The 17822-nt window shown below is 43.3% G+C and overlaps 1 protein-coding gene across 1 annotated transcript in view; it reads left to right on the top strand.

Annotated features, from left to right (window-relative positions):
- Nucleotides 1-17822, top strand: part of ESPL1 (extra spindle pole bodies like 1, separase) — a 45686-nt gene that overhangs the window by 10519 nt on the left and 17345 nt on the right. Inside the window, exons 8-17 of the mRNA XM_035099532.2 lie at nucleotides 1596-1838; nucleotides 3693-3837; nucleotides 4821-4983; nucleotides 5634-5776; nucleotides 8862-8996; nucleotides 10955-11074; nucleotides 12031-12202; nucleotides 13145-13273; nucleotides 16876-17032; nucleotides 17459-17568. Of these exons, the coding sequence (XP_034955423.1) occupies nucleotides 1596-1838; nucleotides 3693-3837; nucleotides 4821-4983; nucleotides 5634-5776; nucleotides 8862-8996; nucleotides 10955-11074; nucleotides 12031-12202; nucleotides 13145-13273; nucleotides 16876-17032; nucleotides 17459-17568 (1517 nt within the window). The remainder of the gene's footprint in view (nucleotides 1-1595; nucleotides 1839-3692; nucleotides 3838-4820; nucleotides 4984-5633; nucleotides 5777-8861; nucleotides 8997-10954; nucleotides 11075-12030; nucleotides 12203-13144; nucleotides 13274-16875; nucleotides 17033-17458; nucleotides 17569-17822) is intronic.

Below are 17822 nucleotides of genomic sequence, written 5' to 3' on the forward strand. Positions count from 1 at the left end.
TAGACCCTCCATGGTCCAATGAAGTTTGAGGAGTTATATATTTTAAAAGATTAGGTTAAAATAATTTCTCCGTGCCTTGGAGATTGTGATGATAAAAGATGCATCACATGAATTAATGTAGGCTATTATTTTCCCTTTTCTGCCCCTCTTATCCATTCTAATTTTTCTCCCCTCAGTTTTGTATCAATATGCTCAATGTTTGTATTTTGTCTATTTTTAAAATTAAAGTTTCTTTAAAATAACAAAGAGCTTCATTCTGGCAGCAGTACACCTACTCTGAAAAGTTTTAATAGCACACAAGGCAGATAACATAGGGCCTATACCACTGCAGCAGCATCGTTTGAGCTACTCTCCAAGGGACCTTGGACCTGTGGCCAACAGACTGCCTCTAGCAACTCCACACCTGTCGAATGCAGAGGGAGAACACACAACTTACATAGGATGGATAAAATTCATTTTCTATGTGGTTTGGTTGCTTACTGCTAAATGTGTAATGCTAATATGCTGAAATAAACTGATTAATTAATGTAGTTTTGTGGTGGGGGAACACACTGGTGATGGGGCAGCCTGAGGGCAACAGGCTAGCTTAGGAAATGTGGGGCAGACCTCTTGACAAACACACCTCAACCTCATTTCTGGTGCCTGCTGCCTGAGGCAATACAAAACAAGCAGCACGCAAGGGCACCAGATTCAATCAAGTTTCAATCAAGTATTATTAATCCAAAGAGAAAACAATAAGAGAACCATATACAAGTGCTGACACAGGAGCCAAAATCAAACGTTAAACAGATAGCATGTACAAATAAAAGGCAAACCAGTCTTTATAGTCTTTGAAGCTATATAGCGGTCAGCAAAGTGGCAGCAGGTCGAACGAGGTGTCAATGGTAGACAGGCTGCCGGCGTTTTTTTGCCTGTTTCGCCCATATGACGGGCTTCTTCAGTAGTTTCTCCTTGTGCTTTTATGTTTAGTGCATTCAAATTTGTATGAAACCACTTATCTTGGCTTAGGCCACAATGCTCAGGGTTTTTTTCAAAAGGTTCTCTCATTTACATATTCAATTTCTTGTATTCAGAGTATTTTTGGTTTGAGCATGTATTGACTAAGCCATATGGGCGAAACAGGCAAAAAAACGCCGGCAGCCTGTCTACCATTGACACCTCGTTCGACCTGCTGCCACTTTGCTGACCGCTATATAGCTTCAAAGACTATAAAGACTGGTTTGCCTTTTATTTGTACATGCTATCTGTTTAACGTTTGATTTTGGCTCCTGTGTCAGCACTTGTATATGGTTCTCTTATTGTTTTCTCTTTGGATTAATAATACTTGATTGAAACTTGATTGAATCTGGTGCCCTTGCGTGCTGCTTGTTTTGTATTGGACTTTTGAAGAAATTGGCAGCATTAGCCCATTATCTCTGTTTTTGCTGCCTGAGGCAGCCAGATCACTCTGCCTGACGGTGCAGCTGACCCTGGAGATGTCTGGCAAGATGAGAATAAAAGGCACATTGTGTTATTGTAACCATATAATCTGGAGTTGCTCTACTTTGGGTCTCTTGTAATTTTTCCTCCTTGTTTTGCCTGCATGTTCATCACAGGACTCTAAAGGAGGGCCTGGAGGGGTACAGCTTGGATACAGAGGTCCTCATGAAAGTATTGTTGGAGGAGCTGAAGGCTTACAAGACCGTGCGGGTTGACACTGGCCAGGAGCGCTTCAACGTGATCTGTGATCTGCTGGACATATGTTCAGAAGGCAGTGGCTGGGCTCACGAGCGGGCTGTGATTCTGGTGGAACTGGCACAGGTTCTGTGTTACCATGACTACAGTGAACAGACAGAATGGTGAGTGGCCAGTATTCTCTGGAGCTTCTATTGTCATTGGCGCTCGGGGTCAAGTTTTCCCTTTTCTCGCAAGGAAACCTATTCAGCATAAGGGAATTTCCCTTTTAAAAAAGGGAGAACTTGACAGCTATGGTCCTAGCTGAGGTGTGTGTCCCTTAAAGTGGCGATTGATGAGATTCATCTGCATGGCAAATTCAACTTTAGTAATTGAAGGAGGAGGTTGTTCCTTGTATTGTGGCTATTGGTCCTGCCTAGGCCCTGCCACCTGCTTCCTATAAACTCTTACTTTCCTTTTCCCTGTCCAATTTCTCATCCTTCCTCTAAGCCAGGAGCAGCTAATCTCTAATCCTCCATCCCCACCCTTTGCTGAAAAGTGTTGGGGTTCCGCCACAACTCAAGAAAGAACTTTGGAGTCAAGATGTGCAAATTAAGAAACCTTATGCTAGAGAGGCATCTATGTTACAAGGATATAATTTACTTTTTTGCAGCACAGTCTCAGGGCATTCTGCTCTGGCCTTTGCTAAGGTTTCCCTCCATCCTTTTAATATTGCTGACTTATTTTTGCTTTTATTTTGCAAAGCAAAAAGAGTAGCTTCTCATGAATATGCCCAACCTAGGAGACCTTGTGTTTATAATTCTCCATGTTCTCCATTCTGCTGTTCACAAGTTATAAATACAAGCATGTCACATACAAATTGCATTTAATTACAGGTAGGTAGCCGTGTTGGTCTGACGTAGTTGAAACAAAATTAAAAAATTCCTTCCAGCAGCACCTTAAAGACCAACTAAGTTTTTATTTTGGTATGAGCTTTCGTGTGCATGGAACAGTATCTGAAGAAGTGTGCATGCACACAAAAGCTCATACCAAAATAAAAACTTAGTTGGTCTTTAAGTGCTGCTGGAAGGAATTTTTTTTATTGCATTTAACAAATGGTGCAGAGCCCAACCCCCTGGTTCTCAATTTCCTTTCTCAGAAGCAGCTCTCTGGTCCCATAGCTACAATTCAACACACACACCTCACCACTCTCATGGGTCAGAGCAGGGATGGGGAAACCTGTGATTCCCCTCTCCACAATGTTACTGGAACTTCAGCCTCCATCATCCCCAACTATTGTCCAGGCTGGTTGGGGCTGATGGGAATTGGAGTCTTAACAGTATCTGGAAGCCATAGGTTCCTCCACCCTGATGGCTGTCAATTAGTCACCAGGTTAAGTTCAAGGTGCTGTCTCTTGTGTATGAAACCTTCTACAGCTTGGATCCAAAATACCAGAAATATTGTCTCACCCCTTACATACCCAATTGATTGCTGCTTTTTGCAGATGAGGACCTCCAGCAGGTACCATCTTATTATGAGGTCCATTCCATACACTGTGGTAATTAGAACTTTAGTGTTGTGGCACCTACTCTTTGGAATTCCTTCCCCTTGAATATCAGACAGGCGCCATCTCTGACGTCTTTTTAGCACTCTGAAGCCCTTCCTCCTTCAGCAAGCCTTTTAAGTTGAATTCTTTCCCAGTCTGCATCTGTATTGAAATTGTTTTTAAGAAAGTTTAGCCCAGGCATCCCCAAACTTCAGCCCTCCAGATGTTTTGGACTACAATTCCCATCACCCCTAACCACTGGTCCTGTTAGCTAGGGATCATGGGAGTTGTAGGCCCAAACATCTGGAGGGCCGCAGTTTGGGGATGCCTGGTTTAGCCCTTGTAGCTGGCTGCCCCGGGCCCCTTTGGGAGGAAGAGTGGGATCTAAATTTAATCATTTGTATGCTAAGATGATCCTGAATTTGTCCAGAAGAGCCTCCATGGTTGATGAATGGGAGACACCCTTGGCTAAACTCTGTCTCCTCCGCTGTAGCTCTGCCCTGGACTCTGTTCATGAAGCCCTGTGGCTGTTGGATTCTGTGCCAAAGACTCCCCAGAATGAGGAGCAGCTCCAGGACGACAAGGCCCAAGCCTTACTCTGGCTTTACATCTGCACAATTGAGGACAAAATGCATGAGGTATGTGGCAGTAAGCAAAGCAGCTCAGAACTCAGCTGACTAAATTCAGAGCTACTTATATTTTGTGTTTTAGAAGTTAAATGCTATAAACTGTATAAATTCATTTCTACTAGAGCCAGTGTGGTGTAGTGGTTAAGAGTGGTAGACTCGTAATCTGGGGAACTGGGTTCCTGTCTCCGCTCCTCCACATGCAGCTGCTGGGTGACCTTGGGCTAGTCACACTTCTCTGAAGTCTCTCAGCCCCACTCACCTCACAGAGTGTTTGTTGTTGGAGAGGAATGGAAAGGAGAATGTTAGCCGCTTTGAGACTCCCTTAGGGTAGTGATAAAGTGGGATATCAAATCCAAACTCTTCTTCTACTAACCTTGCTGCAGAAGTATATACCGGTATGCTGTTTACCTTATTTCCAGGCACTGAAGCCTCATCCCTGACAACTAGTCTAGCTTTTCAGATCTCATCAGGCATTTCCCCAATGCTTACTTTTTTTAACCAAAAGGTCTAGAAACCTCCCCCATCTTAAAATCTCAGATGTGAATAAAGGAAAACAGAATTGTATTTGATTTTGCATTCTTTCTGCTGTTGTGTTGCTGCATATAATCCTAGTTAAAGTGTATTTGACTGTGTAGCAAGCAAAACATCCATAACACACCAATGCTTATTTAAGTGGAGATGTTGGGGATTGAACATATTTTGGCTTAGGAACTCCCTGCCTTTCTGCTGTAAGCTTTTCAGCGTCTCCAGGGAATCCTGGAAGGGTTTTAAATTGAAGTAACCTTTTGTGAAGAATTGTGATGCATTGTGTGATGTGTCAGTTATTGTGATGCACCATGAGGTTTGGGCTCAGTGTGAAACCACTGTAGTGGCTTGCTTTGTTATGCCCTGAGCTGCTCCACAAGGGATGAAGATTTTATGCCACTGGGGACAGACAGTATGTCCTCTCATTTCCATACCAAGCTTTATCCGGGTTGCTTTCTCAAATGCAGAGCATCAAGCAAGAGCAGAGGTCCAGGAGTGCCCATGCCAAGGGCCAGAAAGGCATACAAGATCTTGAAGGCTTTGAGACCAATGATCTTAACTATGAGAGTAAATCCCAGGATGACAAGTTCCTGTATCTTGGCATTGCATTTAACCTGTCTGTGGATTCTGGTAAGGAACTTGGGCGGGCGCACACACACACACACACACACACACACACACACACACACACTTGAAGCAGGTGTAGGGAACCTTCATCCTGCTTGGGCTGCTAAATTTGGCCCACAATGCTATTTCGGGCAAACCCTGCCCACCTTCCAGTCACCTGATGTCATATGATGTTGGGTGCGAAGATCTGATTCAAGCATCAGGTGCCAAGAACTGTGAGCTTAAGTGCTGCCGTGTGAGGTGATTGACAGGTGGGTGCAATTCTGTGAGCAGTATTACCCGATCATGCTAGTGAATTTATCAGCTGATAATCGGGTAGAAAATGGGGAAAATAAGATCGTGGGTGTTCTCTAACCAAGCTTGCTCAGTTTGTTGATATCCAACTGGATTATAAAAGGCACCATGGATATTTCTGACCCATCAAAAAGCAACCTTAAATTTTCATTGCTCAGAAAGGGACATGTGAAATGTGACCCTTGCTTCTTAACCCCAATGGTGTAGCAGCTCCAGGTGGGCAGAGGAGAAGCCTTGATATGAGATGCGCTTGAGTTTCTAGTTACTGCACAAAGAACTGTGTTTTGACTCTCCCTACGAGGTGGTGATTGGCTCTGCAGTCTCTTGATCCCACCCAACACTCTAACTCTCTTTTTCAGTGCAGTCAAAGTGTTTGGACGATGCCCTTGCCTTGTGGAAGCAGCTCCTCTCCTCCAAGGGCAGGATCCCAGCTGTACGTAACGTTGAACAGACAGCAGCATCCTTACACATCATGGCAGCTATGTACAGAATGATGGGAAAGGTAATGAGCCAGGCACTTTGCTTGGGCAAGAAGTCTATATAACTGGGATTTTGTTCTCCTTCAGCTTCCTGAAAGGCCCTCTCCCTCTCCCCCCCCCCCCACTTCCCTGCTCTCATGCAAGCACTGTATTGTGTCTCTTTTAGGCTGGTTGTGAAAAGCCTTGGGGCAGCAGCATGAAGGCTACACCTGAGAACAGCGCCTTCCGTCCCATGTAGGAGTCCCATTATGCCCTTCCTTCTCCCTCCCCTCCCCACCCCTGTCAGTCTGAGGTGCCTTGCTTTCTGATTCGAGAACTGGGAGCAGAGACGGCACGAGAAACTAAGAGTGGCTCACAAGCTCTTACGACGAGCTTGCAATATTCAGTGCTTGGTGGACCTAAAACAGTGATGGGCAACCTTTTGAGCTTGGTGTGTCAAAATTCGCCAAAAAACCGAGCATAACTCGGGTGGTGTGTCACTTCAAGAAAAAAACCATAATTTTTCGATATTTATAGTTTAAATAACAAAAATGTATAATTGTAATATATAACTGTATTTAATAAACCAAAAACTAATTATTTAACCAAACCAAACCAAAAACCGCTTATTTATCACAAAGTGCCCAGCAGGGTGGATTTGATTTAAATCAAACTGATTTAAATCACGATTTAAATCACTAGTCAGTAAGGCTTGATTTAAATCATAGTTTTCTACATAAAGACTAATTCTTGCTGGTATAACTTTAATATGCAAGTAGATTAAGATTTTTAGAATAACAACTTTTCATATTAGTTTTTTACCCCCCAGTTTAATAGGTTAATCATATTTGGACAACTTTACTGTTGTACTTAGGAAGGAGAAAAATAATCATTACCTTAATAATAACAATTTAAATAGATTTATTCAACTGAAACAAGAACATTACAGCATATGTTATTTGCTTAAACAAACATCCATGTTTGTTAACTAATTTGGCTAAACAAAAACAAAATATATATATTTTAAGAAACTTAGACTGCCAGCCCAGCCTACACATGAAAAACTTAAATACTGTCTATTCCAAACAATCAGAAAAATACTGTTTCTATTCTGTTCAGTGAACTTTTTGAAACTTAGCACTGAAGGGATTGTTTCTGTATTCATAGGTTTGTAGAACAATAGGATTAAGGTCTTTTTCTCAACTCTGTTAATGTTATAACATTTTTGCTGTGAAGAAGAGGCATGTGATCTCTGTTGAGTCAAATTCAGTTTTGAGAACTGCAAAAGTAAACCAAGCACCTGCGATAATATCTTGTAGGCAGAGAAACTGCCCAATAATCTTACAAAAACCTCTGGAAGAGCATGACATTGTGAATGGATTAATGCAGGCATCCCCAGACTTCAGCCCTCCAGATGTTTTGGACTACAATTCCCATCTTCCCCGACCAGTGATCCTGTTAGCTAGGGGTCATAGGAGTTGTAGGCCAAAACATCTGGAGGGCCGCAGTTTGGGGATGCCTGGATTAATGGAATTTATTTACCCCAAAAAATAAACATATACAACCTTATTCTACATAATTTAAAAACTAATCTTTATTTCATGATGGAACAACCTTTGGATGGTAATATATTTTCCTCAAAAAGCATTTTATTTTTAAAAAATCCGATTTAAATCAAAAAAATCGATTTAAATCAAAAAAATCCGATTTAAATAAAAAAAATCCGATTTTTTTTTATTTTTTTTAAAAAATCATTGATTTTTATCCACCCTGGTGCCCAGAGTTGTTGAGCTTTTTGGGGGGAGCTGCTAACCAAAGTTTTGGAGGTTTTTTGGGGGGTGCAAAAGTTGCTTTGCTTTTTGGGGGGGATGCCCCAAAGCTGCTGCGCTTTTTTGGGGTGAAAGAGAAGAGAAATAAATGATGAATAATACCTTCACTGGAACTAACACTCAGCACCGACATAGTTTGCCAAAGTGCCAAAAAAACCAGCAAAGAACGGGTTAAAAAACGAATGCAGTTACACCCAATCATAGTCTGCCAAAGCGCCAGGAGAAAACGGCAAAGGAAGGGTTAAAAAACCAATCTCTGGCTACCAGCAACAGCGGAGACAAGCTGTAGCGGAGACAATGTGGAGGAGCTGGAGAACAAATGGGGTGGGGGGGGGACAGCAATAACAGCACGAATGGGCCGATGGGGTGCGTGCCAGCAGTGAAGGCTCTGCGTGTCACATCTGACACGCGTGTCATAGGTTCGCCATCACTGACCTAAAAAGAGCCCTGCTGGATCATGCCAGTGGCCCATCTAGTCCAGCATCCTGTCCTCACAGAGGCTGACCAAGATGCCTATGGGAAGTGACCGCTGGAAGGTTGCCTGTGATGGAATGTGGGAGCCAGTGGGGTTAGACTGCCAGACTAGGACCTGGGAGACCAACATTCAAATCCTCACTCGGCCATGAAGCTCAGCGGGTGGCCATGGGCCAGTCGCCATCTCTCAGCCTAACCTACCTCACAGGGATGTTATAAGGATAAAATTGGCACGGGAGAGCCATGTATGTCACCTTGAGATCCTAGGAGGAAAAGGGTGGTGTATAAAGGAATAAAATAATAATAATGTTTCCCTCGAACTGAAAAGGGCATTTCCACCCTTTGCTGCATCAACAGCAAATGGCCAGTTCTGCCACGGTGAGTGGACCAGAGCTGGCAGCAATGTCTGGCTGTATATGGACCTATAGACATTTAATGAAAGTGTTAAAGGTCCTGCCTTTTGCTCAATTTCATTTTCTAAAGGAAAGAAGTTGTAACAAGTCTCCAGATGTGTTATTCTATGAACCTGACTGCTTTCCACATTCTGGAAAATGTCATGGAGCAATGCTACTCTGCCCCTTGACCGGGAGGGAAGAGTAGATTGATCAGAATCAGATTTTGTTCCTGAATGCCATCTCAGCAGATCTCCTCTGCACCCAGGAAGGCTTTCCTGTTAGGTCATGGCAACTTTTATTACAGAGCTTGGGTCCTTGTGAGCAGAGAGCTTCCCCTGAATAGCAAAACTGACCATCCCCAACTGTACTGGATTGGGTCCCCACCACCCTGCACATATTTAAATAGATTTATTTCCTTTTTTATTATGCAGCCATTACAGGCCATAGAGAGTTATTTCCTCATCACAGCTCTCTCCAGGGCACTTGAAGACTCTGTGGGGAGGACCAATGCCTTCTGCCAAATTTCCAAGCTGCTTCTCCATCTGGAATGTCCCAGTTACGCTGAGGTGAGCATGAAGAGTAGTCCTGTGAATGGCAAAAGTCCCTGGCATCTCCTGGAAAGATCCCTGAAATCCTGGAGAACCTTTGCCAGTCAGTGTGGACAGTACTGGACCACAGATCTGATTCTCTCTAAGGCAGACTGCTAGGTTTTGTGCCCTACATATGTTTCACTCTTACAAATACCCTTTTAAAAATGGTCACCTTATTGCTGGGAGACTTTCTGTTTCATCTACCCCAGCACAGTTGGGATGGCAGCAGCTGTTAGAGGTCTTTCTCCCAGCCCTCACACCTGAAACTAACTAGTGATGTTGGGTGTTGAACTTGAGGCTTTAAAGCTGCTCTACCGGGGCCCTACTGGCTGCCAATCTGGGGGGGGGGGAAGAATTCCTTCCAGTAGCACCTTGGAGACCAACTAAGTTTGTCATTGGTATGAGCTTTCGTGTGCATGCACACTTCTTCAGATACACTGAAACAGAAGTCACCACAGAGGTCTCTAAGGTGCTACTGCAGGCATCCCCAAACTTCGGCCCTCCAGATGTTTTGGACTACAATTCCCACCTTCCCTGACCACTGGTCCTGTTAGCTAGGGATCATGGGAGTTGTAGGCCAAAACATCTGGAGGGCTGCAGTTTGGGGATGCCTGTGCTACTGGAAGGAATTTTTTTTTATTTGTTTCGACTACATCAGACCAACATGGCTACCTGCCTGTAACTAGAATCTGGGAAATGTGAGGGTTAAACATGCTTCCTCAATACAGTGGTACCTTGGTTCTCGAAATTAATCCATTCTGGGAGTCCATTTGACCCCCGAAACAGTTCGAAAACCAAGACACAGCTGCCGGGTGGCTGCAGGAGCTTCCTGCACTTAATCAGAAGCCGCACTGGATGTTTGGCTTCTGAAAATTGTTCCCAAACCGGAACACTCACTTCTGGGTTTGTGGCGTTTGGGAGCCGATTTGTTTGAGAGCCAAGCCATTCGACTACCAAGGTACCACTGTGCAGCTTTGATGCAGACATGCTATGCCTTTCCACCTCCTAAAAATGGATCACCAGATGTACTAACAATTCACTTCAACACAAATCCTCAAAGCATCAACAAAGAAAGGAAATGCTACTGGGGCCCTCAGAGTTGGAGGTGTCTGAATAGCAAATTGCTCTGAGAGGTCCTTCTTCCCAATGCACTGCCAAAGAGTCATGCTTTTGATACACGATGGAAAGCCAACAGTGGCAGAGATGGGCAGACCTCACTCAGGAGGGCACCTGACACCTGTGGCGGTGGGAACTATGCTGACTTCTGCTGATGGGGCTCAGTTAAATCTCATCTCCCAGTGGCTGAGTAGAGAATGATAACTGCCGGAGGCCTTAGTCCAAAATTAGCAGTCTGACTTGGGCCCGAAAGCAAATAGCCAAAATAAACCTCAGTGAGGGCAAACGAGACAATTAAGTAACCTTACTACTGTATGCCCCTTCATGGATAACTGCCTTGTCGGGGCGAAGGGGCTTGAATAACTCCAAGAAGCTATGAGCTATGCCGTGCAGGGCCACCCAAGACGGACAGGTCATAGCCAAGAGTTTAGACTAAATGTGATCCACCTAGAGAAGGAACTGGCAATCCAGTATTTTGCCAAGAAAACTCCATGGACATAAAAAAGGAGAAGCTTTGAGAAGAAAGTGAGAGTTTCCAAGGCAGGCTCTGGTTCATGGGGTCACAGAGAGTCGAACACGACTAAGACGACAAAACAACCACAACCACTGTATGAACCATGAAGTTGACAATCTGGAGACAAGCTCATTCCTGTTGGAGGCCCCATAGCCCTGATTTCTTGATGGCTTTCTCGTTACTTCCTGCTATTAAGGTCAACTGCTGATAAACAGGACAAATGCCGGCTGAACTCTTTGTTATTTCAACTCTAGTGGACAACTGCTGTGCTAATGTTCTTTTGTCCTGTTTTATTCTCTTGCAGACCACTTTAAAGGAGGCTGAATCGTGCTTCCAAAATGTGGACAGAAAGAATGACTCTTGGCTGCTGACCAATCAAACACTGGCTGTGCTCCGTAGCGAGCTGTGCTTAGCAAACCGCAAGGTATCCTGGTGGGGGTTGCCCTTTTACATTCACTGCACAGCACTGAGACTGGCAAGCAAGCCAGGTTACTAAAAGCGAGAGAGTAGAAAGCCACATGGGAATGGTGCTTTTGAGTCTGTAGGACCCTAAAAGGGAGTCTACTGCATTACCGTATGCTATGGCTAATACTTTGCCGAATCATTCAAAACCAAGATTGCCCCCTGCCAATACAGTGGAACCTCGGTTTACAAACGTGATCCGTTCCACGGAGGTGTTCATAAACAGAGGCATTTGCTCCCCGAAGGCACGCTTCTGCGCGTGCGTGAAGCACCGATAGAGTGCTTCTGCGCATGCGCGAGCTGCGCAGATCGCGTCTGCACATCCGACGCCACGGAACCCAGATGTACACACTTCCAGGTCCACAGCGTTCGTAAATGGAGGCGTTCATAAACAGGGCTGTTTGTAAACCGAGGTACCACTGTATGCGATTCTTTTTGCCTGTAAGGAGGCTGCACTGATGAATGATTCTGATAGGGGCTGAACCATTTGTCACAGTTAGGCCACGCCTCAATTTGTACAAGATCCATCCAGGCTTGATAACTTTTTTTGTACTTGTGGGCTGGAGCTTTGGTTCTGTGGGGATTCTGCAGGAATGAACTGAGAAGCCCCACCACTTCTGGGCTAATTATAAATGTAGATCATTGCTAGCCGCAAGTGGGTTGGTTTTTATCCCATTGTCTGCAGTATGGATAGGAGAATGCTGGAACAGGTTGGGATATTCTAGGTTCAGCTATGAAATGCACACATGGGCGTCAAATTGCAGGCACTTCCAAACTTTCAGAAAAATTCCCTGGGGTCAAGAATCATCTGCATTCTGATTCATAAGCTTTTGCAGCATAAATTGAACGCTGGTTGGTGCACAGTGAAAGACAGTCTTCTTTGCAACTGATCCTCCACCCCTCCCTCTTTGCGGACAGATTGAAGAAGGTGTCAACCTTTTAGTCGAAATCTTACAGAACCCTGCTTTGCAAAGGTCCTCTAAGGTCTGGTACCAGCTCCGAGCCAGTGCTCTCCAGTTGACAGCCGCTTACCTTGGTCTGCCAGCTTCTGCCCTCCCACTGGCACTGAGGCAAAAACTCTGGGTTCAAGGTGAGTGCAGAAGCATCCATACATCTCCTCCTTGATACTAATCTGTACTCATCTGATACTTGCAATTCACCTGTCAATAAGTGAATTGCAAATGAATAGAAGATTTTGAGAACTTTGTGAGCTGCAGAGGGTATCTAAACATTCAAGTGCAAAGAGAAGATGTTCCGTTCCAGATGCTTGGGAGGAGCATACTAGAGTTAGGTTTCACCCAGCAGGTGAACAGCATGTCGTTCCCAAGTGGAGAGGGAACAGCCAATTTTAAATTCTGGGGCAGAACAGCAGTGGGGCAGAACACTGCTTGGTAACCTGCAGTTCTTGGGTTGTTGTAAATTCCACCCAACAAGCAAAGACTGAGGCTTTAAGCCAGAGATGGCAAACAAGTTGTTGTTGGATTCCAGCTCCTATCATCCATGGTGGTCATTGATTATGTTCGCTGAGGCTGATAGGAGTGGAGAGTTCAATAATGTTTGGAGAGCACCAGGTTGCCCAGCCCCGTTTTTAAGCCATGGCAACAGTGTCATATATCATGGAAGTTTCTTCCTTGTGTGTAGAAGAGGTTCCCACCATGCGCTAGTCCTGTAAATAGTATTGGAAGTAAAAATCTGCTTTCCTCTTCATTGCAAACTGTGCTCCAAGGAACATTTGCATTTCTTGGGAGCTAATCAAGAGTTTCTCATCTCTGAAAGCAGGTTGCCCCTTAAAATGTACAGCCCTAGGAAACCACTGGGTGTTCTGTAAGCTACATCCCAATAGTTATAGGCCTAATAGGCGTGCTTATCCCTATGTGGGCATTGTGTATTGTTCCCTTGAACACATCTCCAAAATATTGGCAGCACACAAAGATCCTTTCATATGGGTTGCTTGTGGAAAGGTTTCCTTGAAACTACAAAGCTTGATGAACACAGTAGTAACATACAGTGTGTGTTCTCTCCTCTCATGCAGGATGGAAGACCCCTGAATCGGCTCTGGGTGATGCTCACAGACTCTACCGCAGCATCCTCTTGAGCTTCTCACTGATTATCAGCGACACGTCTGCTAAAGATGTTTCAGAGCATCAGTTTGTAGATCATGGTAAAATGTTTATTGCTGTCCTCTGAAAGTGTGCAAAGATTTTTTATTATTTTTCAAAATCCTGTATGCATGAAACTTTCCCTAAACTGGGGGGAAGCGGTCCACTGTTGGAATATTGCTGCTGTTTACTATCGTAGTTCCTTTTCAGCCAAGGATCTATTGGATAGAACCAATATGCTGTATCTACCCCTGAAAGGGAGCAGCTGGTGTTTTTTTAGTATTAATATAGCACCATCACTATGGATTGTGCTTTACACGCTTTTTAGAATTCTTTGGAATGCAAATTGTGATACAATATAGGAAATCAATAAAAATATGATTAAGTAATCATGCAGCATCTAGCACAGCACATTACGGTTGCGACAACAGGCAGAAAAATTATTCAGTGGCCTGTTTTCAAGTAGTTTTCAAGTGGTCTGATGCATTTGGGAGCAGCTGGGCTAGACAGTTGTGCAAAAGGTGTCGTGGAAAAATGAGTGGAGTAGCTTAACTAAATTTAGACTGTCCATATGATGGTTTTAGTGATTTAAAAATTATAACTTGTTCTACTAGTTGAAGATGCTGAAGTTATTTCACAAAAGAAAGGCAGAGATATACATTCTGGGTGGTAGAACAGTGTAAGGGGATGGGAGAAGGGGAATTGTTCCATCTGGCAAGCTGAAAATTTGTGCTGACAGAACAATAGCCCTAGTGCTATGCTGAATTCCTCCCTCTGAAAATAAACCAAATACGTTTCAGCACACAATCTTGGAACTTGGTTGACCTTCAGTACTGGAACGGCTTCCTAACCACATAAAAATCTATGGATTTTTACAAGCAAATGACCCACCAGTTGCTACTCCTTATTTTACATTGTTCTCTTATTTCATTTACTCTGCCAAGCTCAAGCAATGAAAACTTCAACAGCTCACCTCATCTGAGCAATGGGTTTTTTAAAAAAACATGCAGGGAAATAAACCTGCAACTTTGCAACCAGAATAAATACAGCTGCAATATTTGATGTTGGGTGCAGAGTTCAGCATCTGGATACCCAGCTGCATTTTTTTTTAAAAAAAGTTTCCAATTCTTCTGGATGCATAGGTAGGTTTGAGAAACGTGTGGGCAAAATGCCTAATTAAATCCCAGGAGCCAGATGAGTGGCAGAAAGAGGCTTTCAGTGGTTGGGAGGCAAGGTGCCCTGAATAGCTCATTGGCTTTCCCCATGGCTTGTAGGATAAATTGTGCTAATTAGGGAATGCTTGTATAATGTAGATGAGGTGCAGAGTATGGTTTACCTTGGTAAAGAATTACCAAATGAGGCAGACACTAAGGCTGGGCGATATATGGTTTTCAACATTGTGATACATCAGTAGCTTAATACCGCGATATGCTGATATATCACAATGTCTGGAATTGGATCCTTCTTCCTCTCCAGTCCTACTGAGCAAGCCCCTATACCACTGGCTCACATGAGCTGGACTTCCTTAAACTGCTTAGTTGGGGGATGGGAAGCCTGCCCCCCCTCCCAGTTCTTTTTTTAAAAAATATATTTTTTATTAATCGTTTTATCCACACACATACAAAATCCAAAAATACGAAAATACAAATACAAAAAACATCAAGATACAAAAATACCAAAATCAAACAACATATAACAGAAAAATATATCATCTCTCATCCATTTTGATATTCATTGTCTTCAGGCTTCCCCAATTCCCTACTATCTGATTTTCATTTTTATAAACCTCTGTAGCAGTTTCTAAATCATCTTTCTTACCCATCATGTAATCCCTTTAACACTTCAAAATTGATTTCATCTTTATATCATCTACCAAAATTCTTAACTTTCTATCTTCTATTATCTCCCTATTGCCTTGACTTCTTTATTTTCCTGGATATTCAAACTCTAATTATCAAATACATTCCCTATATATATTCTAAATTTCTTCCAATCTTTTAAAACTTTGTCATTTGTCTGGTCCCGGAGTCTTCCTGTCAGTTCTGCCAGTTCCATATAGTCCATCATTTTCATTTGCCATTCCTGCATCGAAGGCAATTCCTCTTTTTTCCAGTATTTTGCTATTAAGATCCTAGCAGCAGTGGTGGCATACATAAACAAATTAACATCGTCCTTGGGGATTTCTTCCCCAATTATTCCAAGCAAAAAGGCTTCCGGTTTTTTCAAAAATGTGTTTTTAAACATCTTTTTCAATTCATTATAAATCATTTCCCAGAAGCCTTTTATCTTAGGGCATGTCCACCACATGTGGTAGAATGAGCCAACATCCTGCTTACATTTCCAACATTTGTTGTCGCTTTTGTGGTACATTTTAGCTAACTTGACCGGTGTCAAATACCATCTATACATCATTTTCATCAAATTTTCCTTCAACACAGTACAAGCTGTAAATTTCATACCCTTCTTCCACAATTTTTCCCACTCCGACATCATCACATTGTGACCCAGATCTTTGGCCCATTCAATCATAACTGATTTTGTTTGCTCATCTTTCAAATGCCATTCTAGCAACAAATTGTACATTCTGGACAAGTTCTTATGGTCTGTCTCTAATAATTCCGTTTCTAATTTCGATTTTTCTGGTTGGAATCCTATTTTTTTATCTAACTTGAATGCTTCATTTATCTGCACATACTGAAACCAGTCACTCAGCCTATCTTTCAATTGTTCATATGGCCTTAACTTAAAGTGGTTTCCCACCTCCATCAAAATGTCTTTGTATTTCAACCTGTTCTCATCCATATTTGTCCTTTTAGGTTTCTTTGCCTCGAGTGGTGAGATCCACCTAGGAGTTTTTCTTTCCAACAAATCTTTATATCTAATCCAGACATTAAACAATGATTTCCTAATTATATGGCTTTTAAAACCTTTATGCAATTTTACTTTATCATACCATAAATATGCATGCCAACCAAACTCATAATTATCTTTATATAAATTCAAATTTTTTGACGTCATATTAACTCCTAGGTATTTCACCTTTTTTACACATTTCAGTCCTGTGCAATCCTCTATGTTCTGTTTCTCTTGCAATGTCAAGTTCTTATCTAGTACTTTAGTTTTCCCTTTATTTAACTTAAAGCCTGCCACACTGCCAAACTCTTGAATTATCTGCAGTGCTCTCCCCGCACTCTGTTCAGGGTTCTGCAAAGTCAGTACTAAATCGTCTGCAAAGGCTTTTAACTTGTATTGTTTTGTACCCACTGTGATTCCTTTAACACCTTCATCGCTCCTTATCATATTCAGCAAAACCTCCAGGACAGAAATAAATAACAGGGGGGAGAGTGGGCACCCTTGTCTTGTTCCTTTCTCTATTCTTATCTCTTCTGAGACCACATTATTTACAATGATCTTAGCTTTTTGCTCAGAGTAAATACCATTTACCCCTCCCAGTTCTTGGCCAAGTGCCCAGTGAATAGGTGGTCCCAAAGAATGCAGATGTCGCTTGCCCGATCTTAATGTATGTAGAGTTAATGTGTTCCACACTTCAGCATGTTATCTCTTTTGAAAATGGTGCACCTGGATGTAAAATTAAGATGCCCTACACATATGCAACTTAACTATTTCTTTCCCCACCCCAAACAAATTTTACCATCCTACTCAGGTGGTAATTTGGTGCAGAAGTGGCAGGTGCTGGCTGACATGTTTGTTTGCTCCGAGAGCTTTGTCTCCCTCCTGGGCAAGATCGAGATTGTCAATGAAGCAAAAGCTTTCTGCCTGGAAATGCTCAAGATCTCCATGAGGCTTCAGTCTATTCGATGGTAAGGAATGTAAATGGGTAAGGAGGGGGAACCCGTGGCTCTTTAGATGTCACTGTACTAAAATCTCGATCATCCCTGACCATTGGCCATGCTGGCTGAGTCTGGTGGGAGATGGAGTCCAACAGCACCTGGAGGGGGGGGTCAGCAGTTCTCCACCCCAATATATAATGAAAATAACATTGCATAGACAAGCTCATAGGTGGGGGAATTGGAGACTCGAACTTGTGTTGGCCTTGTCCCTTCTCAAAACATGTGGACCCAGGCAGCCTAAAGACAAGCCCTCCTTAATCTGTTGAGCTTATCTGTGCAGAGCCGTGATGGGCATAGGATGGAGGACAGCCTTTTGTGAAATTTTGGTACGGAGCAGCATGTTGAGATAGGTTGCAGGGAACTCTAATGTGTGCTTGGCCTACTCTTTCTCCTCAGGTGTGCTCGCTTCCTGGTCTTGAAGAGTGGACTGGAACTGCAGCGCAGTGACCTGGAGCTGTGTCGCTTGGATCTGGAGCAGGTCTTGTTTCTTCTTGAGTCGGGCACAGGTGAGTCTTCTCCACCCCACCTCAAGTAGCCTAAGCAGGGATGGTAGGACTTGGAACATCTTGCTGCTGGAAGAATGGGGAGGCAAACTGCTGTTTGCAGAAGGGGAGTTGTTTTGCCCTGTGACTTAACTCAAGGGGATAATTAAGGGTAGATCTGGGCTTGAGCTCATGGTTCCAGATTTTTCAGGCTAATAAACTCTTCTCCTCCCCAAAAGCCAAACCCACCTACACGGGCAATGCATCCTCACAAAATC

Source organism: Zootoca vivipara, chromosome 2 (assembly GCF_963506605.1).
Source record: "Zootoca vivipara chromosome 2, rZooViv1.1, whole genome shotgun sequence".
NCBI classification, from domain to species: domain Eukaryota; kingdom Metazoa; phylum Chordata; class Lepidosauria; order Squamata; family Lacertidae; genus Zootoca; species Zootoca vivipara.